The following is a 22938-nucleotide window of genomic DNA, read 5'->3' as shown; positions in this document are numbered from 1 at the left end:
TCGACTGCTGTGCAACCTCCTGGAGGTTGGTGGTTGGGGGGAAGGATGGGGGGAGGTGGATGGTCGGGGAGGTGGTGGTGGGGTCATGGTCGGACGGGAGGTCGGGGTGCCAGTGCAGCGCTGTCAGTGACTCTAGGTGGACGGAGGGACCAGACTGTCCCCAACTCAGCTGACAGGGACATTGCCGGGTTTTCGTCTCCGTGTGTCCGCTGCCCGGAGCCACGGCCCGCTCCACCCAGCCCCGTGTGTGTGTTACACCTTGTTGCTCGAGTTCTGAGCAAAGATACCAGAGCCTTTGGTTCAGAGTGCTCACTCACCCTCCACAATTATTTACAGTGCAAAAATTGACCATTTCTGCGTTTTTTAACAGATAAGAAAGTACAGGTTTCATGTGTTAACAGCGTATACTGGAAGCTGCCATGTCCTCCAGAAGGATTGAGCTGCTCCCTGCGTCACACCCTTTGACCCGATGACCTTAAGCACTGATATATATTACAATGAGGGATACAGTATCAAGACGAGTGCTAGATCATTGGTCACTGGTTTTAAAATCGTAAAAGAGCCTTCCACAATTATTCTCAACCTCCTATTTCCAAATCAATTTTCGAATCTATTAGTTCTAACCTTCAGGACCAATCTTCAACGAATGCCCTTGTCAAAGGTTCATGAAGGTTAACAAGGGTTCACAGGTAAGACACAGGTGGCGGACACACAATTTCTACGGCAAGTATCAGCAAATAGAAGGGCATCAAAGTAAGTTACAAGGTTACACAAAAAAGCTGGAGAAACTCAGCGGGTGCAGCAGCATCTATGGAGCGAAGGAAATAGGCAACGTTTCGGGCCGAAACCCTTCTTCAGACTGATCGGGGGCGGGGGTGGGTGGGGACAAGAAAGGGAAAAGGAGGAGTAGCCCGAAGGCTGGGGAATGGGAGGAGACAGCAGGGGGGCTGAGGAAGGGGAGGAGACAGCAAGGACTAACAAAATTGGGAGAAGTCGATGTTCATGCCCCCGGGGTGCAGACTCCCCAAACGCTATGTCGCTCTTCAAGGGAGATGCTAAATGCATTTCGTTGTCTCTGTACTGTACACTGACAATTACAATTAAAATTGAATCTGAATCTGAATCTGAATCTTATTCTTCCTTGGGTGTGAAACTACACCAATTAACAATATTCCAAACGTGTGGAAGTTACAATTTCGGACCATTTTGTCTGATTTTGCAGGTGGATGGGAAAGATGTCTCTCCATCATTCATGCTGATGCTCTCTGTGGCAAAGGCCCAAAGCATCTTTGACCCAATGATCCAAGGTTGGCCACTCCTGCCAAATGCAACGGGCTGACGTGTTGTACGCAACGCAACGCAACGTAACGGAGCGGAACGTGGGGCTTTTTGTCGTCCATTTTAGTAACCGGAACCGGAACCGCCCCGCGGTGTAATCAACGTTGCTGTAGGATCTGTGGTGGGATGACAATCCCCAGAATGCACGCCGCCGCCGCCGCCGCCCGTTATTTCCGGCTGAGGTCATTTCCTGTTATCGGGGGTGTTGACGCTTGTCGCTTTATTCCCCCCCATCATCTCCGCTTCGATGTATTCACGGCGGCCGCAAGATTTCAGCGACGGACTGGGCGGCCGAGGTTGTGAGGATGTGTCGGCGGTGGGTGGACACGCCGCCTCGGCAAGGGCATGGGATTGCAATGACCCTTGGGCGACGGAGAGCCGGTTCCGGGCCCCGGTAGTCGGGCCTTGGGGAGAGAGAGCGGCGGCGGCGACTCCACCCCCAGCCCCAGCCCCACCTGGCACTGCGGGGGTGGCTGCCCCAGAAAACGCGGCGGGATCCTCTGGCGAGTATTTAACATGAAGTAGACGGGCAGCGAGCGTGTGGCGGCCGAGTGTGTGCAGCAGGCGGAACCACTGGTAGATACGGCTGGGCTCTCGCACCTGAGACCCAAGGCCGCTCGATCCTTGCTTATTGCAGGGTCAACTCTGCCTATTACCGTTCATGTTACGTTCACTGAATTATTATTAGCCAACGCCATCGTTTCCCCTTTCTTACACTTGCAATAACATTGTAGAACTTGGACACCACCAGTTCTTCAATGGAAATTTTGATGTTCGTTTGTCCAGGCAGATTTCGCCATCAGTGAGCTCACAAAATATACCTAATCAAAAGTTCCTTTTCCACTTAGTGTTCAGTATTCCTCACAGTTTTGACTGGATATGGCTTTTGACATGGTTGATCACACTCGCCTTCAGTGTCACTACACAAAGTAACAGTCTTACCCCTGGTTTACATCTGTTTTCAAAAGCTGGAGAATCTCCTACAATTACAACATTTTGATTTGATTGTACTTCAGGAGTCCCCAAATACATGTTCCATTATATGTTCTTTCCTCTGAAGTTAATTTTCAGGGGCAATGAGCAAATTGTATGTTGGACTCCTGGGTATTTGAGTACAAGAGCAAAAACACCTTATTTGTGAAAACACGTTTGGAATATTGTTAATTGGTGCAGTTTCACACCCAAGGAAGAATAAGATAAAGAGAAGACCATGCAGGTTCGGAAGAATAAAGTCTTGAATGAGTGATTTATCATATGAAAAGAATTTAAGCTAACTGGACCAAATTTAGGAGAATGAAAGATCATCTCATTGAAGTGCATAAAATTCTGAAGTTGTAAAGAGTATGAATTGATGTCTACTGGAGTGTCCAGAATTAGTGTAAAATAAGAGGCCTGCTATCCGGGCAGAGATGAAAGGTGTGGAGAGGATGTTTCTACTTGTAGGAGAGTATAGGCACAGCCTCAGAATAAAAGGATGTACCTTCAGAAAGGAGATGAGGAGGAAATTATTTTATTAGAGGGTCATGAATCTGTGGAATTCATTGTCATAGACGGCAGTGAAGGCTAAGACGTTGGGTATTTTTAAAGTGGAAATTGACTTGATTAGTAAGGGTGTCAGTGGCAAGGCAAGGCAACTTTATTTATATAGCACATTTCATACACGAGGCAGACTCAAAGTGCTTCACATAAAAACAAGTCATACAATAAAATCAAATAATAAAATGAAATAAAATAGAAGAATTAAAAGAAAATGAAAGCAAAATTAAAAAGTACAAAAGTTAAAAGTATAATGTAGTTAAGATTTAGCTGAAAGCTAAAGTAAACATAAAAGTTTTCAGTCTTGTTTTAAAAGTGGTCAAAGTTGAGGCAAGTCTTAAATCTTCAGGAAGTTTATTCCAGCTATTTGTTGCATAGTAACTAAATCCTGCTTTCCCATGTTTTGTATTTACTCTGGGGAATCACTAACAGATTGGTCTCAGAAGGCTTATGTCAGTGATATACTTTGGCCCTAAACCATCTAGTGATTTATAGGTGAGCAGCAGGATTTTGAAATCAATTCTCTGACATACAGGGAGCCAATGTAAGGATTTAAGAATTGGTGTAATGTGTTCAAGTCTTTTGGTCTTTGTTAGAACTCTAGCAACAGCGTTCTGAACAAGCTGTAGCTGCCTGACAGTTTTTATCGGAAGACCTGCAAGGAGACCGTTACAATAATCTAGCCTACTAGTAATAAAGGCATGTACAAGTTTTTCGAAGTCTTGAGCTGACATGAGTCCTCTTAATCTTGCTACGTTTTTGAGGTGATAATAGGCCGATTTTGTTACTGATTTGATGCGACTGTCGAAATGTAAATCTGAATCCATAATAACCCCGAGATTTCTGGCTTTGTTTGAAGTTTTCAGGGACAGAGAGTGAAGATGTTGGGTTACTTTAAGTCTTTCTTTTTTAGCACCAAAAACAATTATCTCCGTTTTGTCCTTATTTAGTTGGAGGAAATTTTGGCACATCCAGTCTTTGACTTGCTCAATGCACTGGCACAGCAGATCTATGGGGCGATAGTCATTTGGTGATAGCGCTACATAGATTTGAGTGTCATCGGCATAGCAGTGGTGGTCAATATTATTATTTCGCATGATTTGCCCTAGTGGGAGCATGTAGATGTTGAATAAAGAGGGCCCTAAGATCGAACCTTGCGGGACTCCACACGTCACGTCACGTTGGTTGGTTCTGATACAAAGTCGCCAATGGAAACAAAATAGTTCCTATCTTGTAGATATGACCTGAACCAACTTAAGACTGTGCCTGAAAGACCCACCCATTTTTCCAACCTGTCCAAAAGTATTGAGTGATCAACAGTGTCGAATGCAGCACTGAGGTCTAATAGCATTAATATTGAAACTTTGCTAGAGTCTATGTTAAGACGGATGTCGTTTACAACTTTAATAAGGGCGGTCTCGGTGCTATGAAGAGGTCGAAATCCTGACTGGAAGTTGTCGTAGCAGCCAATTGAGGCTAGGAAGTGATTAAGTTGCTGGAGGACAACTTTCTCAATGATTTTACTTATGAAAGATAGGTTTGATATTGGTCTATAGTTGTTAATAATAGAGGCATCTAGGCTCCGCTTTTTTAAAAGGGGTTTAATAACTGCAGTTTTCAAGGCTTTCAAGGCATTGCCTGATTGAAGAGAGCCGTTAACTATTTACAGTATGTCTAAGAAGGCCGAAGAATGGGGTTGAGAGGAAAAGATAGATGGGCCTTTATTGAATAGCGGAGTAGACTTGATGGGCTGAGTGACCTAATTCTGCGCCTATGACTTGTGAGAAGAAATTTATTCACCCGAGGGGCAGTGAGACTCCTTTTTAATTGGCTGTGGAGGCTAAAGTTAACAGGTTATTTATGTGCATGGCATCCTGGATTCATGAAACAGGCCTTTAAATTTTTAATTTTGAAAAATATGTTGTGTTTTAATTCTTCTAAACTGTGTATATTTCTACATTGTTTTCTATTATCCATATAAGTCCTTGCCCATTCACGTAGCCATGAAGTATGGAAACTGGTCCTTCAGCTCAATTTGCCCATGTTGACCAGGGTGCCCTTTCTAAGCAAGCCCCATTTACCTGCATCAGGCCCATATAGCACTAAACCTTTGCTATCCATGTACCCGACCAAGTACCTTTTAAATGTGGATGTAGTACCTGCCACAACTACCTCCTCTGGCAGTTTGTTCCATGTACCCACCACTGTGGGAAAAGTTCCCCTTCAGGTTCCTATTAAATCTTTCCCCTCTCGTCTTCAAGCTGTCCTGACCCGGGGGGTGGGTGGGAAGGGGAAGAAGGCAGGCAACAGATGAAGGAGCAGTAGAACCTCCCTGCTCCTATACTCAAATCCTTTCATAGCAAAAAGATTTGAGTATAGGAGCAGGGAGGTTCTACTGCAGTTGTACAGGGTCTTAGTGAGACCACACCTGGAGTATTGCGTACAGTTTTGGTCTCCAAATCTGAGGAAGGACATTATTGCCATAGAGGGAGTGCAGAGAAGGTTCACCAGACTGATTCCTGGGATGTCAGGACTGTCTTACGAAGAAAGACTGGATAGACTTGGTTTATACTCTCTAGAATTTAGGAGATTGAGAGGGGATCTTATAGAAACTCACAAAATTCTTAAGGGGTTGGACAGGCTAGATGCAGGAAGATTGTTCCCGATGTTGGGGAAGTCCAGGACAAGGGGTCACAGCTTAAGGATAAGGGGGAAATCCTTTAAAACCGAGATGAGAAGAACTTTTTTCACACAGAGAGTGGTGAATCTCTGGAACTCTCTGCCACAGAGGGTAGTCGAGGCCAGTTCATTGGCTATATTTAAGAGGGAGTTAGATGTGGCCCTTGTGGTTAAGGGAATCAGAGGGTATGGAGAGAAGGCAGGTACGGGATACTGAGTTGGATGATCAGCCATGATCATATTGAATGGCGGTGCAGGCTCGAAGGGCCGAATGGCCTACTCCTGCATCTAATTTCTATGTTTCTATGTTCTATGTTTCTATCTCATCTCGGATGTCCTTGTATGGAACACCTCATCTTGGGAGCAGATGTGACGGAGACAGTGGGATTTGGAGTAGGGTATGGAGTCTTTGCAAGAGGCAGGGGCAGGGTGGGAAGATAACTGTGGTCAGTAGGTTTGTAACATGTCAGCCGATGTCGTATCCTGTGATTTCCCTGTATCCTGGATAAAGGACTGCCTTCACCCTATCAATTCCCCTCATGATTTTATTCACCTCTATAGATCACCCATTTGCCTTCTGCACTCAAGGGGATAAAGTTCTAGCTTACTCAATCTCAGCTCAGGCCCCGGCAACATCCTCGTAAATCCTGCATCTTTTCCAGCTTAATAATATCCTTAATATAGCAGGATGACCAAAACAGAACGCAATACTCCAAATGCGACCGTACTAATTTCTTGTCCAACTGTAACATAATATTCCGACTTCTATACTCAATACCCTACTGATTAAGGCCAATTTACCAAAAGACACCTTTACCACCCTATCTATCTGTGACGCCACTTTCAAGGAACCATGTACCTATTGAAGAGGGAACTGCAGATGCTGGAAAATCTGAAGTCTGAAGAAGGGTTTCGGTCCGAAACATTGCCTATTTCCTTCGCTCCATAGATGCTGCTGCACCCGCTGAGTTTCTCCAGCACTTTTGTCAACCATGTACCTGTATTCTGAAATCCCTCTGCTTCTACAACACTCCCCAGGGACCTGGGAATGTCCTGACCTGGTTTGACTCCATAAAATGCAGCACCTCACACTTATCTGGTATCTCCATTATAGAAAACTCCATTAGCCATTCCTCAGGCTACTTGCTTAGCGGTTCAAAATATTGCTTTCATTTTTGATAACCATCTTTACTGACTACAAGACCACCTCTTGAGCATCAAGTGCAAACATACTAATCATGCTTTGGCCATTTTCATCCGAATTATTGATATAAACCAGAAACAGCAATGAGTCGTAGCCTTCTAGTCCAAAAAATTTATTCTACCCCCATCCTCTGCTTTCTTCCATGAAGCCAATTCTGTATCCAGGCACCTTGGACTTCCCAGAGGGGTGGAAGATTGCAACCTTCACGTAGTCCACCCTGTTTCGACTAATGCAATCAACTCGATGTGCACAAATGGAAGATCAAATAGAACAAGTTGTCCTACAACTTTAGGCTGTGCACGCCACACGAAAGAGGAAGAAGAAGAATTTTTCCCGGATTCCGTGTGATTTAATCTTCCAGAGCAGCTGACCATGTCGGACCTTATCAAAGGACTTGCTGAAGTCTGTGTAGACAATGTCTTGTCAGCCTCCTTTGTTACTTCCTCAAAAAATAACAAGGAAGACTTAACGTAGCAAAATTTCGTTGTCTTGTACAATGACAATAAAGATTATTATTATTATTATTATTAACTTAATCCTGTGATGTTTCTCTTTTACCGTCAAAGATCTGGTTGCCATGTAGCCTAATGTAAATCTAAATCAGTGTCATAAATTGGAAAATGTTGTGGACCCTGCATTAATCCCTGTGGCACCCAACTAACCACAGTCCACCAATCAATTTCTGCTTTCTGTCAGTTAACCAATCATCCATCCACTTCAGGTGCAGTTAGTTCACTGTTTTGTAAGGAACACTGCTCTGTCTCCAGTAGCTACCTTGAGTTTTAGGTTGCATGCCATTTCAATTCTCCTTCCCACTCTCACATAGACCTATCTTGGCTAGCTTGCAACTCAGTGGTATGAACATTGAATCTTCCAATTTTGGGTAACCCACAAACCCAGTGCTTTTCACTGACGCTTGACTGCTCAACCTGTTTTGCATCTCCCAATGTTCATCTTTCCCACACCCCATCCTCCTTAACTGGTTCCATCTGCTCATTATTCCCCCCCCCCCCCCCCCCCCCCCCCGATCTGGTTCTACCTACCAGTCTCTCTTCACTATGTATCGCTATATACTGGCACTCCTTCCCTGTCAGTCCTAATACAGTCTCAACCCCTGCCTCCACAAATGCTGCTTGACCCTCGTAGTTCTTCCACCGTTCCATTTGTTTTTCCATCCAAGCCAGTTTATTACTCTAAAAAAATATGTGCTCTCATTTTATTTAATAGTTTCTTGTGTGGCACCTCATTGAATGCATTGTGAAAGACTAAATACACTGCATTGCTTGGATTGCCCTTATTTATTCTGCAAGTCAAGACCCTGAAGACTGCAAATTTGTCATACATAGGCTGATTGGTTCACAGTGAAGTAGAATTCGGAGAGTGTGAAGAAGGGTCTCGACCCGAAACGTCACCTATTCCTTCGCTCTCACCCGCTGAGTTTCTCCAGCATTTTCATCTACCTTCTGATTGGTTCATATGTTTGTTTTATCTCGCCTTCAAACAAAGGATAATTTCTTCCACTGGAAGACCAGCACGTTTTACTTGACAATCTCCCAGCAGTGGTTGTGACTCAAAGTCCTGTCTCACACTGCTATTCTCAACAAAAGTTACTTTATCTACTTCGAAAAAAATTGTATACCCAGCACCGTGTGTTGTCAATTTTCACATTCTTCCTACTACAATGACTATAACTATGCACAACATGTTACCTGATGTACATCTGGTATTTTACACAGTTCTAGCATGATATTCCCATTCTTGTATTCTGTGCTTGGTCAATAAAGTAAGTATCCCTTCTAACTGTTTCATTGCTTATTTTCCTGCCCTGCAGGAAGGGATCTGTGGATATGCACTTCAAAATCCCTCCCTTAGCGATTGATATTCTATAATTTTGCATATATTGTCTTGCATTGTTTACCCTTCCCAAATGCATTAACTGAGCAAATTGGATACCACCAATCTTTTTCTGAAGCAAGCAATAATGCATCTTGTGATTGATGTTAATGATTTAAATTCAGAACAAGATCACACCAATTTTTGTGCAGAGGAGGACTTTGGGGAAGCTATTGCATTCTGTGTATCTACAACTTCTTGCTTTACAAAAAAGTTTTCTCCAATTGCCCCTTATTCCAGTTCCTTTGTTATGCCTCAAATTTCTTACATAAGATTATACAAATGTTTTAAACTGAAACATTTAACTTGCTTTGTTGGTTGATGGATTTATTCATAAAGGGAACTTGGTCAACTTCCATTCGTCACGTAACAGCACTCAAAGTCTCCAAAATAATTCAAATGCTTCTATTAATCTTTTCCCACTCTCACTCTCATAGCCTGGTGTAAAATAGAGAAACTGTAAACAAAGTACATCTGGCTCCTCTTGTCAGAACATCAGTGTTATGCCTATGATGCAACTGCAGATAGAAACATAGAAACATAGAAATTAGGTGCAGGAGTAGGCCATTCGGCCCTTCGAGCCTGCACCGCCATTCAATATGATCATGGCTGATCATCCAACTCAGTATCCCGTACCTGCCTTCTCTCCATACCCTCTGATCCCCTTAGCCACAAGGGCCACATCCAACTCCCTCTTAAATATAGCCAATGAACTGGCCTCAACTACCCTCTGTGGCAGAGAGTTCCAGAGATTCACCACTCTCTGTGTGAAAAAAGTTCTCCTCATCTCGGTTTTAAAGGATTTCCCCCTTATCCTTATGCTGTGACCCCTTGTCCTGGACTTCCCCAACATCGGGAACAATCTTCCTGCATCTAGCCTGTCCAACCCCTTAAGAATTTTGTAAGTTTCTATAAGATCCCCTCTCAATCTCCTAAATTCTAGAGAGTATAAAGCAAGTCTATCCAGTATTTCTTCATAAGACAGTCCTGACATCCCAGGAATCAGATGTTGGTTTAAACTGAAGATGGACACAAAATGCTAGAGTAATTCAGTGGGACAGGCAGCATCTCTGGAGAGAAGGAATGGGTGATGTTTCAGATCAAGACTTCTTGAGACTGAGTGTTATGTCGGGGTTATGGCACTGGGTCAATTGGTTAGTTTTTTGACATGAAGGCAACATAAAGTAGATCTTACCAGGAAATAGATTATTCGAAAGACTAGTGACTAAAATCAGTAAAATGTAGAAAGGAGAATGGAGATGTTAAAGAAATTAGTAGTTAGTCTTTTAAAAGGACGTGAAAAGACTTGATTGATCAGGTGCGGAATTGTTGAAGCTGAAAGTGTAAATAAAAAGGAAACTGGCATTTTGTAGGTCAGAAAAGGCAAAGAGTATTAAAATGGAGAAGAAAAAAAAAAATGAAGATTGTTGTCTCTTGCTTGGGCCAAGTCTCAAGAGTTTGCATAGAACATACTGTAGCAATGTTACAAAATTTTGAGATTTAAAAAATCAAGTCTGCAATTTATCCCATCAGATAAAGCATAACAATAAGTTTAATTTGACACATAATTCACTTTCATATCTCGTAATAAAAAAGTTATGGCCATTTTCATACTCGGAAATTAGCATCTTGTTCCCTATTGATTTTCTATGGACATAACAAAAAAGCTGTGTTCGTGGACAGTCAAAAGCCCATAACCTTCTTAAAAATTAAGAGAACTGAATGAAATTTTCAGTTATCATAGATTGAAGCATTCTGAAACAAATATAAAATAATCTAACTTGGATGACCTGAAATTAAAGCATAGAATTAGTTAGTTACCCAATTGTAGCTAATTTCAAACTTCAATTTACTAGATCTAAACATCTATCCATTTCTTAATAAATGATTAACATTTTTAAATAGCCCAAGTGTCCAAATAATATTCACAAATAATTCACAATAAAACATGATTTTTAAATCTCATTTACATCAATTTATAGGCCAAATGGAAGGAATTTAGTGTTCAATTGCTGTAAATTAAAGTCAATTTAAATCGGCTTTCTAGTGGGTTCCTGTGGAACGCGGAGTGAAGGCTAATGGTAGAATCTGTAGGCAGTTGATGGGAAATAAGGAGAAAAAAATTACCCACAATGTTATCTACTTCGATGATAGACATAGCATTATTCTGATATCATCCTTTAAAATCTTTTTGTATCCTCAACAGTGCATTTATAACCAACATTTTATAGATATTGGCAGCGTTACTAGTTCTGCCTTGATAAAAATAAATTCGCATTTTTTGTTTTTGTTCCAGCTATATTAATCTGTATTACAATGGAAAGACATACCGATTTTCATTGTCCCATTTAATACTAAGGCAGAATCGCAATTTAATAGTTCAGTTATTCACATGGAAATAATTTAATCACTCAATGTATCAACCCTTCCTAAAGCAGCAGAGGTGTCTTGGGTTTTAATGTGGAAAATTAGGTCACTAATGTGGAAAAGGTGATATATGTAGCAGTCAGAGTTCTAAGAACTTGAGTTAGTAGGTCAAACGTTGGGAATGGCTTGTCAGTCATGCACAGGCTCAGTGGGTGGCTATACAAGATTATTAACATGTTTTAAGTGTTATTTGCAGGCAAATTTGGTACAAGGCTATGAGTGCAGAATGATTCATGCCAATAATTTAAGAAAAAAATCAACTGTTCTTTGGCAATGTTTATAATGGTGATTACAGATTGAACCCATTCATAGTGATACAGTGTGGAAACAAGCCCTTCGGCCCAACTTGCCCACACCAGCCAACATGTCCCAGCTACACTAGTCCCACCTGCCTGTGTTTGGTCCATATCCCTCCAAACCTGTCCTGTTCATGTACCTGTCTAACTATTTCTTAAATGTTGGGATAATTCCAGCCTCAACTACCTCCTCTGGCAGCTCATTCCATACACCTACCACACTTGATGTGCAAATGTTACCCCTGCATTCCTATTAAATCTTTATCCCCTTCACCTTAAACCTATTTCTTCTGGTCATTGATTCTCCTGCTCTGGGCAAGAGACTTTGTGCATCCTCTTATGCACCTCTAAGATCACCCCTCATCCTCCTGCGCTCCAAGGAATAGAGTCCCAGCCTGCGCAACCTCTCGGAGGTAGACACAAAATGCTGGAGAAACTCAGCATCACTGGAGAGAAGGAATGGGTGACGTTTTGGATCAAGACCCTTCTTCAGTCTGGTGTCAGGGGAGGGGGCAGGACAAAGATAGAATATAGTTGGAGACAGTAAGACTAGTGGGAGAACTGGGGAAGTCAATGTTCATACCGCTGGAGTGTAAACTACCCAAGCAAAATATGAGGTGCTGCTCCTCCAATTTGTGCTGTGCCTCACTCTGACCATGAAGAGGCCCAAGACAGAAAGGTCAGTTTGGGAATGGGAGGAGGAGTTGAAGTGCTGAGCCACCGGGAGATCAGGTAGGTTAAGACAGCCTGAGCGGAGGTGTTCAGCGAAATGATCGCTGAGCCTGCGCTTGGTCTCGCCAACTAGAGAAGTTGACACCTGGAACAGCGGATACAGTAGACGAGGTTGGAGAAGGTGCAAATGAACCTCTGCCTCACCTGGAAAGACTCTTTGGGTCCTTAGATGAAGTTGAGGGGGGAGGTAAAGGGACAGGTGTTGCACCTCCTGTGGTTGCAGGGGAAAGTACTTGGGGAGGGATTGGTTTGGGTGCGAAGGGACCAGTTGACCATGGAGTTTTGGAGGGAATGGCACCTCTAATTTTGCTTGTGTAGTTACACCCCAGCCGTATGAACATTGACTTCTCTAACGTCAGATAGCCCTTACTTTCTCTCTCCATCCCCTCCCCTTCCTAGTTCTCCTACTAGTTTTACTCTGACTACATTCTATTTTTGTCCCTCCCCTGACATCAGTCTGAAGAAGGGTCTTGTCCCGAAATGTCACCCATTCCTTCTCTCCAGAGATGCTGCCTGACCCACTGAGTTACTCCAGCATTTTGAAATCTACCTTCGATTTAAACCAGCATCTGCAGTTCTTTCCTACTATTCAACCTCTCTCGACAACTCAGACCCTCTACCCCTGGCAACATCCTTGTAAATCTTCTCTGTACCTGTTCCAACTTGACAACATCTTTCCTATAACATGGTGCCCAGAACTGAACACAATACTCTAAAAGTGACCTCACCAACGTTTTATACAACTGCAACATGACCTCCCAACATCTATACTCAATACTCTGACTGATGAAGGCCAATGTGCCAAACTACTTTTTGACTACCCTATCTACTCGTGACACCATCTTCAATGAGCCAGGCACCTTCACTCCTAGATCTCTCTGCTCTACAACATTCTCTAGAGCCCTAATATTCACTGTGTAGGTCTTGTCCATGCTAGACTTCCCAAAATGCAACTCCTCACATTTCTCTGAATTAAATTCCATCAACTGAATGAATTCCTCAGCCCACCTGGCCAATCGATCAAGATCCTGCTGCAATTTTTCTCAACCATTACTATCTGCAAAACCACCCACTTCGGTATCATCTGCAATCTTGCCGTGTATGTTCTCATCCAAATCATTGATGTAGATGACAAACTGTAATGGGCCCAGCACCGAACCCTGCGGCACACCACTAGGCACAGGACTCTAGTCCATGAAGCAACCTTCCACCATCACCGCACCTTCCTTCCATGAAGCCAATTTTCTATCCTTCGGCTATCTGGATTCCATGCGATCTAACCTTCCAAAGCAGCCTAGCATGCGGAACCTTGTTGAATGCTTTGCTGAAGTCCATGTACACAACATCTAACATCTACAGCTCTGCCCTCATTGACCTTTTTGGTCTCGTCTTCAAAAAACAATCGGATTTGTGAGACGCGACCTCTCATGTACAAACCCATGCTGACTATCCCTTATCAGCCCTTGTTGTCTAAATGCCTACATATCCTATCCCTCAGAATACCCTCTAGTAACCTTTCAACTATGGATGTTAAGCTCACTGGCCCATAGTTCCCAGCATTTTCCCTGCAGCAGTTGAATAGAGGCACAACATTTGCCACCCTCCGTCCTCTGGCACCTCTCCTGTATTTAAAGACGACTCATAAATTTCAACCAGAGCTTCTGCAATTTCTTCTCTTGTTTCCCACAATGTCCTCGGATATATCCTAACAGGCCCTGGAGATTTGTCTTCCTTCATACACGATAGTATCTTCAGTACCTCTTTGACTGTAACATCGACTGCTCTCAAGACACTTCCATCTTCCATTGACTGCCCCAAGTTCCTCTGTCCTCCTGTCTCTCTCCTCGGTAAATATGGAGGAAAATACTCATGGTGGATCTTGCGCCTCTCTTGTGGCTCCACACAGAGTTGACGGCTTTGATTCATGAGGGGACCCACTCTCTCTCTCTCTCTCTCTCTCTCTCTCTCTCTCTCTCTCTCTCTCTCTCTCTCTCTCTCTCTCTCTCTCTCTCTCTCTCTCTCTCTCTCTCTCTCTCTCTCTAGTTACCCTTTTTCCCCTAACGTATTTGTAAAATATTTTCAGATAAATAATTGAAAATTGGCAACTTCCATAGTGATAAGTAGTATTAATGTAGCAATGTTACAAAATTTTGAGATTTAAAAAATCAAGTCCGTAATTTATCCCATCAGATAAAGCATATAAAGAAATTTAATTTGACACCTAATTCACTTTCATATCTCAAGTATTTAAAAAGTTATGGCCATTTTCATACTTGGAAATTAGCATCATGTTCCCTATTGATTTTCTATGGACATAACAAAAAAGCTGTGATCGTGTGCTGTCAAAAGGCCTTAACCTTCTTAAAAATTAAGAGAACTGAATGAAATTTTCAGTTATCGTAGATTGAACCATTCTGAAACAAATATAAAATAATCTTACTTGGATGACCTGAAATTAAAACATATAATTAGTTAGTTACCCAAGTGTAGCTAATTTCAAACTTCAATTACTAGATCTAAACATCTATCCATTTCTTAATAAATGATTAACATTTTTAAATAGCCCAAGTGTCCAAATAAAATTCATAAATAATTCACAATAAAACATGATTTTGAAATCTCATTTACATTCATTTATAGGCCAAATGGAAGGAATTTAGTGTTCAATTGCTGTAAATTAAAGTCCATTTTAAATCAGCTTTCCAGTGGGTTCCTGTGGAACGCGCTGGTTTAGAATGTTCACATTGCGGTGGATTTGTGCCCTCAAAAAATACTGCGGGATATAAAGAGCCCAAAATTAGCTACTCGCAACATTAAACTTTGTATAAAGGGTTCTTAAGAAGCCCTTTTAAATGTAAAAATAAGCTACATACCTTCTGTATACAGCTCCATGCGGCCCTGTGGTTGCGTGAGGTCGCGGGTTTAGAGAGTGATTTTTAAACTATTATAACTATTATACAAGGCCATAAAAACTAATAATACCTTTTGCGACGGGGTCTTTCAGCGATTTTTCGTTAATGATTTACTAGGCTGAACATCTTCGATTGGAACAGCCTAGTGAAAATCGCGTTTTAAACCCGCTCCCTCTAAACAGCGCCAAAATCACACACACGGGCTGGGACAGATTTTCAGCGACGCTTCAGGTAGGCTTTGCAACATACCTAATAAATGTTCAAATTAACGAGGATGAGGCCGATCTTTGCTAGATTTGGTCAATTTTCAAGGATTAAGACTGGTGACTTCAGATGAAGGATTAAAGAGACTGATGGAAAGGATCTGTGTTTGAGTTGCCTATTAGGATGGGTTTTCTTCAAAAGCCAATTTGATATTCAGAATGCTTTGAAGTAACAGATCTGGCAGAGATAACATTTGAACCAAAGCAGAGCTGTGGAGTCGATACCTAAAACACCCGACTCCGACTCCTTGATTTCTTGTGTATCTGATTCTGACTCACTCTCACTCAAAAACAGTTTTTATCCACGAGTAGTTGCTCTAGTCAACAGCCAAAAATCTGTACCCTCCCTTTGATCTGGTATTTTGTTGGTTCACATGCTTGATCAATGGTGTTTTATCATTAATGTTTTATCATTAATAATGTTTGGTGTTTTCTGAGTAATTCGTAAATGTCACTGCCATGTTGTTACTTGTGGGAGGAGCACCAGGACAAATTCTTTGTATGTGAATACTTGGCCAATAAACTTACGTACTCGCTCTCGCTCTCACTCTCACTCTCGGTCTGACTCCTACGTAAAATAATTCTAAATCTGCTATGATGACATTACACAAGGTGGCATTTCATAAGAACTACATGAATCATCAGGCTACCTTTTAAACCCATATATCCTTAAAGTTTTGAGTCCAATGGTTGTAGCTATGCTATTGTGGCTTTTTTATTGTTTATTTTTGAAAAAAAAACATAATTCATTATGCTAAAAGGAAAATAAATTACATATAGGACTATGACAAAATTTAAATTCCATTGAATTAATTAAAATTATATGTTTTACTCCAAAATGTATTAAACTAAGGCCACAGGTATGCACTAATGGCTAAATTATGACTTGGATATAATCATCTTAGCACCAATGTAAGTTCTCATTCTTTTGGGTGCAAATTCTCATTCTTTTGGGCTGGGAACTGAATATTCAAGGGTATAACCTCCTATCGAAAAGACAGACAGAGGGGGTGGGGTTGCCCTGTTGGTGAGGAATGAAATTCAGTTCCTTGCAAAGGGGTGACATTGAAATAGGACATGTGGAGTCAGTATGGATAGAACTAAGGAATTGTCAGGGTAAAAAGACCCTAATGGGACTAATCTACAGACCCCCAAACAGTAGCCTGGACTTAGGGTGCAAGTTGAATCAGGAGTTAAAATTGGCATGTAGTAAAAGTAATGCTGTGGTTGTTATGGGAGATTTCAACATGCAGGTAGATTGGGAAAATCAGGTTGGTACTGGACCCCAAGAAAGGGACTTTGTAGAGTGCCTTCGTGATGGATTCTTAGAACAGCTTGTATTGGAGCCTACCAGGGAGAAGGCAATTTTGGATTTAGTATTATGTAATGAACCGGATTTGATAAAGGACCTCGAGGTTAATGAGCCATTAGGAGGCAGTGACCATAACGGGAATAGTGCCGGAGAAACGGGAATAGTGCCGGAGGATTGGCGTACTGCGCATGTTGTTCCATTGTTTAAAAAGGGGTCTAAGAGTAAACCTAGCAATTATAGACCTGTTAGTTTGACGTCAGTGGTGGGCAAATGAATGGAAAGAATACTTAGAGATAATATATATATAAGCATCTGGATAAACAGGGTCTGATTAGGAACAGTCAACATGGATTTGTGCCTGGAAGGTCTTGTTTAACTAATCTTCTTGAATTTTTTGAAGATGTTACACGGGAAATTGATGAGGGTAACGCAGTGGATGTTGTGTATATGGACTTCAGTAAGGCCTTTGACAAGGTTCCTCATGGAAGGTTGGTTAAGAAGGTTCAATGGTTGGGTATTAATGGTGGAGTAGCAAGATGGATTCAACAGTGGCTGAATGGGAGATGCCAGAGAGTAATGGTGGATGGTTGTTTGTCAGGTTGGAGGCCAGTGACGAGTGGGGTGCCACAGGGATCGGCGTTGGGTCCACTGTTGTTTGTCATGTACATCAATGATCTGGATGATGGTGTGGTAAATTGGATTAGTAAGTATGCAGATGATACTAAGATAGGTGGGGTTGCGGGTAATGAAGTAGAGTTTCAAAGTCTACAGAGAGATTTATGCCAGTTGGAAGAGTGGGCTGAAAGATGGCAGATGGAGTTTAATGCTGATAAGTGTGAGGTGCTACATCTTGGCAGGACAAATCAAAATAGGACGTACATGGTAAATGGTAGGGAATTGAAGAATGTAGGTGAACAGAGGGATCTGGGAATAACTGTGCACAGTTCCCTGAAAGTGGAATCTCATGTAGATAGGGTGGTAAAGAAAGCTTTTGGTGTGCTGGCCTTTATAAATCAGAGCATTGAGTATAGAAGTTGGGATGTAATGTTAAAATTGTGCAAGGCATTGGTGAGGCCAATTCTGGAGTATGGTGTACAATTTGGGCTGAAAGATGGCAGATGGAGTTTAATGCTGATAAATGTGAGGTGCTACACCTTGGCAGGACAAATCAAAATAGGACGTACATGGTAAATGGTAGGGAATTGAAGAATACAGTTGAACAGAGGGATCTGGGTATAACCGTGCATAGTTTCTTGAAGGTGGAATCTCATATAGATAGGGTGGTAAAGAAAGCTTTTGGTATGCTAGCCTTTATAAATCAGAGCATTGAGTATAGAAGCTGGGATGTAATGTTAAAATTGTACAAGGCATTGGTGAGACCAAATCTGGAGTATGGTGTACCATTTTGGTCGCCCAATTATAGGAAGGATGTCAACAAAATAGAGAGAGTACAGAGGAGATTTACTAGAATGTTGCCTGGGTTTCAACAACTAAGTTACAGAGATAGGTTGAATAAGTTGGGTCTTTGTTCTCTGGAGCGCAGAAGGTTAAGGGTGGACCTGATAGAGGTCTTTAAAATGATGAGAGGGATAGACAGAGTTGATGTGGACAAGCTTTTCCCTTTGAGAATAGGGACGATTCAAACAAGAGGACATGACTTCAGAATTAAGGGACAGAAGTTTAGGGGTAATATGAGGGGGAACTTCTTTACGCAGAGAGTGGTGGCGGTGTGGAATGAGCTCCCAGTGGAAGTGGTGGAGGCAGGTTCATTGGTATCATTTAAAAATAAATTGGATAGGCATATGGATGAGAAGGGAATGGAGGGTTATGGTATGAGTGCAGGAGGTGGGACTAAGGGAAAAGAAAAAAAATAAATAAAATTTGTTCGGCATGGACTTGTAGGGCCGAGATGGCCTGTTTCCGTGCTGTAATTGTTATATGGGACTAGGGGAGATTATGTGTTCGGCACGGACTAGAAGGGTCAAGATGGCCTGTTTCCGTGCTGTAATTGTTATATGGTTATATGGTTATAACATGGTCAGGTTTAATCGACAATTGGAGAGGGAGAAGAGTAGATAGGTGGTGTCAGTGTTGCAGTTGAATAAAAGGAACTATGGGGCCATGAGGGAGGAGCTGGCCAAAGTTGACTGGAAAGATCCACTAGCAGGGATGACAGTGGAACAACAATGGCAGGTGTTTCTAGGAATAATACAGAAGGTGCAGGATCAGTTAATTCCTAGGAGGAAGAAAGATTCCAAGGGGAGAAAGGGATGACCATGGCTGACAAGGGACACCAGGGACAGTATAAAAATTAAAGCGTAGTACAAAACTTTGGGTGGTGTTCTTTCCATGAACTTCCGCCTCATCTGGAAGGGAGGATGTATAAGGACAGGTGTTCATCTTGTGCAGTTGCATGGGAAAGATCTGGATCCTCCACTGACGTATTTATGAGGCTGAAAGCAGACAAAAGGCTGGAATAATGCAGCTAGCCAGACAGCATCTCGGGAGAAAAGGAATAGGTGACATTTCGGTTTCTCATTGAAGAATCATGGTATTAATGGTTTCATGCTTTCGTGCTGATATAAAAGTAGCTAAGAATGGAAAGGAACAAGTATATGTGATTAATATGTATTTTGAAAGGCCATTAATAGTAACTGTTTACCTTTCTTATTTTGTTACAGATCAGTTAAACAGATTTGCAGGATTTGGCATTGGTCTTGCAAGGTACTGTTTATGTTTCAAGTCTCTTATGGAATTCTGAGCTTACTGCTGAGCAAATTTGCATGTTGCATAAAATGAATAAGGATATTTAAAATCACTGAAAATTATGTATTGATTACTGAACTGTGCAAAGGAAAATTGATGCATTCAAATGTAAATGATTGGAAAGAAAAACTATTGTACAACAAAAGTGTACATTGTCAAATGCATGATTCAGAGAGAAATAAAATACTTTATATATTTTAATTATTTTATAGTACATTTAGATATAAATCAATGATGTGCCAAATCTTGCTGGATTGGAATTGTTACTGACAGTCTCCCTAAATTAATTCTCGTCTGACTTCTTTTGATTCCCCAGAAAATACCATACTGTTGCATTCTAAGTATTTTGACAGCGTTCAAAGCCAGCAAGTTTAACTAAAGCATCAAAAATATATAAATTAAAAGTGAATGTTACTTTTTAATAACAAAATCATACAGCATGGAACCAGATCTTTCGGCCTAACTTGCCCATGCCAACCTAACGGCCCCAGCCACACCAGTCCCACCCACCCGTGGCTGGTGCATATCCCTCTAATTCAAATGTCTTTTAAATGATGTTATAGTATCTGCCTCAACTACCTCCCATGGCAGCTCATTTCATGTACCCACCATCCTTTGCGGAAAAGGTTGCCGGTCAGATTTCTATTAACTCTTTCCCCTCACAAACCTCTGTCCTCTGGTTCTTGATTCCCCTACTCTGGGTAAAGGGCTCTTTTTTTTCCCCCTCATAATCCTATACACCTCCATACGATCACCTCTCATCCTCCGGTACTCCAAAGAATAAAGTCTAAGCCTGCTCAACCTTTACCTATAGCTCAGGCCTTCAAGATCTGGCAACTTAACAACCTATTTTCTATAGCAGGGTGACCTAAACCTGGATACAATACAATACATATGGTCTCACCAACTTCTTGTGCAACTGTAACATAACATCCTGACCCTGACTGATGAAGGCTAATGTGTTGAAAGCCCTCTTGACTACCCTATCTACTTGTGACACCACTTTCAAAGAACCATGTACCTGCACTCCTAGATCCCTCTACTGTAAAGCACTCCCCTGACACTTGCCATTCACTGTGAAGGTCCTGCCCTGCATTGACTTCCCAAAATGCAACACCTTGCACTTATCTGCATTAAACTCCATCAACCATTTCTCAGCCCCCTTGCTCAACTGATTATGATCCTGCTGTTATCTTTGATAGCCATTTTACAATCTATAGTACCACCTGCTTGAGCGTCATCTACAAACGTACTAATCCTGCCTTCCACATTCTCATCCAAATTATTGATATAAATCACAAACAACAATGGGCCCAGCATTGATCCTGAGGCACACCACTAGTCACACGCCCCCCTGTCTGCAAAACTACCTTCCACCATCACCCTCTGGTTCCTTCCACAAAGTCAATTTTTTTAATCCTGACAGTTAGCTCTCACTGGATCCTATGAGATCTAATATTCTAGTGCAGCCTTCCATATGGAACCGTATCAAATGCCTTGCTGAAATCCATAAAGACAATGTCTACAGGGATGCCATCATCAATCTTTTTGGTTTCATCTTCACAAAACTCAATCAGATTTGTTAGACATCACCTCCCGCATACAAAACCATGCTAACTATCCCTAATAAACCCCTATCTATCTGAAGGCAGCTTATCTTATCCCTCGGTATACTCTCCAGTAACTTGTCTACCACAGATGTAGGCTCACTGGTCTATAGTTCCCAGGTTTTTCCTTGCTGCCCTTCCTAAATAGAGGCACAGCATTAGCCACCCTCCAGTCTTCCAGCACCTCGCCTGTATTTAATGATGATTCATGTATCTCAGTCAGACCGCCTGCAGTTTCTTTTCTAGCTTCCCACTGTATTCGGATATATTTGATCAGGCTGGGAGATTTTTCTACCTTCGTACACTTTAGGACATTCAGCACCTCCTTGACTGTAATATTGACTGTCCTCAAGAACTTGTTTTCTCCTTTGTCTCATGAAACGTGGTTCTGTAATTTCCTGTTGAAATCAAAGGGATCTACTCTGTAATTTCAGCCACCTGTCCAAACCAGGATATCTTAGTTAAGGACTTTTCTTTTGTCTGTATAGAAGTCCTGATCTTCAGCAACAATCAATCTGTTGGAGGAATTTTGCACGTCAAGCAGCATCTCCGTAGGAAAATGCACAGTTGGCATGATAGGTCGGAACCCTTCATCTATATTTCTCCACTGATGCTGCTAACACACTGAGTTGCACTAGCAGATTGTTTGTTGCTAAACATCTGTAATCTCACATGTCTCCAGTCCTGGTCTTCAGTTCAGAATCTCTGCTATTTCCAACGAGATTCAGGCTGATAAATTGGTACCCGCAAAAGGCGAGGAGATTTGTAGCTGAGTAAAATATTTTGTTTTTGCATTTTTATCTAATTCTACATTATCTTTTAAAGTCTCTTCACAGAAAATGTTTTGGCACATCCCTGTATTGTTTTTCGGCGGCAGTGTCAGGTATGATGTTTTGTAAGGTTTTCTTAATGTACTTGCAAAAACCTATTGAAATAGAAAGCAATATAATGGGGCAGGTCTTCCTCCCCATCTTCGGCACTCATACCAAGATTTACCCAAGTATCCCCAGTGAAATCTCCTTTTCCAGAGTGACAGATTCATTGGGTTCCTCGTGGAGTTCAGCAGGACATTGCAATCTTCTGCTGGCCTGCCATCTGAGCCGGTGCTAGGTTAAATCTGGTATAAGCACAGCAGTCCCATTGGAGTGAATGAGTGAAATGGCCGAGTCAAAAGTAATAACTTTTTATCATTAGGCTAAGGTTCAGTGTTTTAAACTTGTTTATTAAAATTTTAAATGTATTCATACATTTTTGGTTGTGTCAAGTATTTGTGACAGAATATTTGTGATTTCATTAGCATTCAGTAGCCTAATTGCACTGATATATTTGGCCGCTGAGTCTGAAGAGGGAAAACGTTCTGGCTGTCAGTGATATTGAGTGGTATATCAGCTTCCTTGTGATAGAAGGATACAATGGGGCCTTACTGGGGGAAAAGAAACGTATGCTGTGGTCAAGAGTCTAGCAATTTATCTTTAAAACAACAAAAAATTTGTGCCAATGAAAACAGCTTTCACTTGCATGATGTCTTATGTGCAAGTAGCAACATGATAAAGACTAGGAAATCTGTTTTTGCAATATAAAATAAGGATTGACCAAGAGTCTTCCTCGTCAATTATCAATGGTATGGTCTTTCATGGTCATTTTGCGTAGTCAGACTAAGCATCTAATCTGAAATTAGAGTAACAAACTACTAATTTTATATCAAGTGTCTGGAATAGAAGCCAGATTCTTTTTGCTTGGAGACAAAAGTTCATAGGTTGAGCTCTGGCTGATACCAAAGAATAACGATGTAGTCATGTGTAAGAAGTGACAGCAGATGCTGGTTTAAACCGTGCATTCATTCAGACCACGGTGTATCGAAGAGCAAAATTGAAAAAGTCAGTTATCTGAGTTGCTCGACTGGTATATTTGTACTTTTAAATTATTTATAACTACCATTTGGAGGGACATGTGAATGGTGTCTCCAATGGTCC

At 41.7% G+C, this 22938-nt stretch overlaps 1 protein-coding gene across 1 annotated transcript in view; it reads left to right on the top strand.

Moving 5' to 3' along the window:
* The first annotated feature begins 1449 nt into the window (after positions 1–1449).
* Positions 1450–22938, top strand: part of slc25a46 (solute carrier family 25 member 46) — a 46210-nt gene continuing 24721 nt past the window's right edge. The window contains 4 exon segments of the mRNA XM_055633214.1: positions 1450–1572; positions 1574–1841; positions 19274–19316; positions 21791–21848. Of these exon segments, the coding sequence (XP_055489189.1) occupies positions 1465–1572; positions 1574–1841; positions 19274–19316; positions 21791–21848 (477 nt within the window). The 5' untranslated portion in view covers positions 1450–1464.

This window comes from Leucoraja erinacea, chromosome 3 (genome assembly GCF_028641065.1).
Source record: "Leucoraja erinacea ecotype New England chromosome 3, Leri_hhj_1, whole genome shotgun sequence".
NCBI classification, from domain to species: Eukaryota; Metazoa; Chordata; class Chondrichthyes; order Rajiformes; family Rajidae; genus Leucoraja; species Leucoraja erinaceus.
This window is presented reverse-complemented; position numbering and strand designations above follow the sequence as displayed.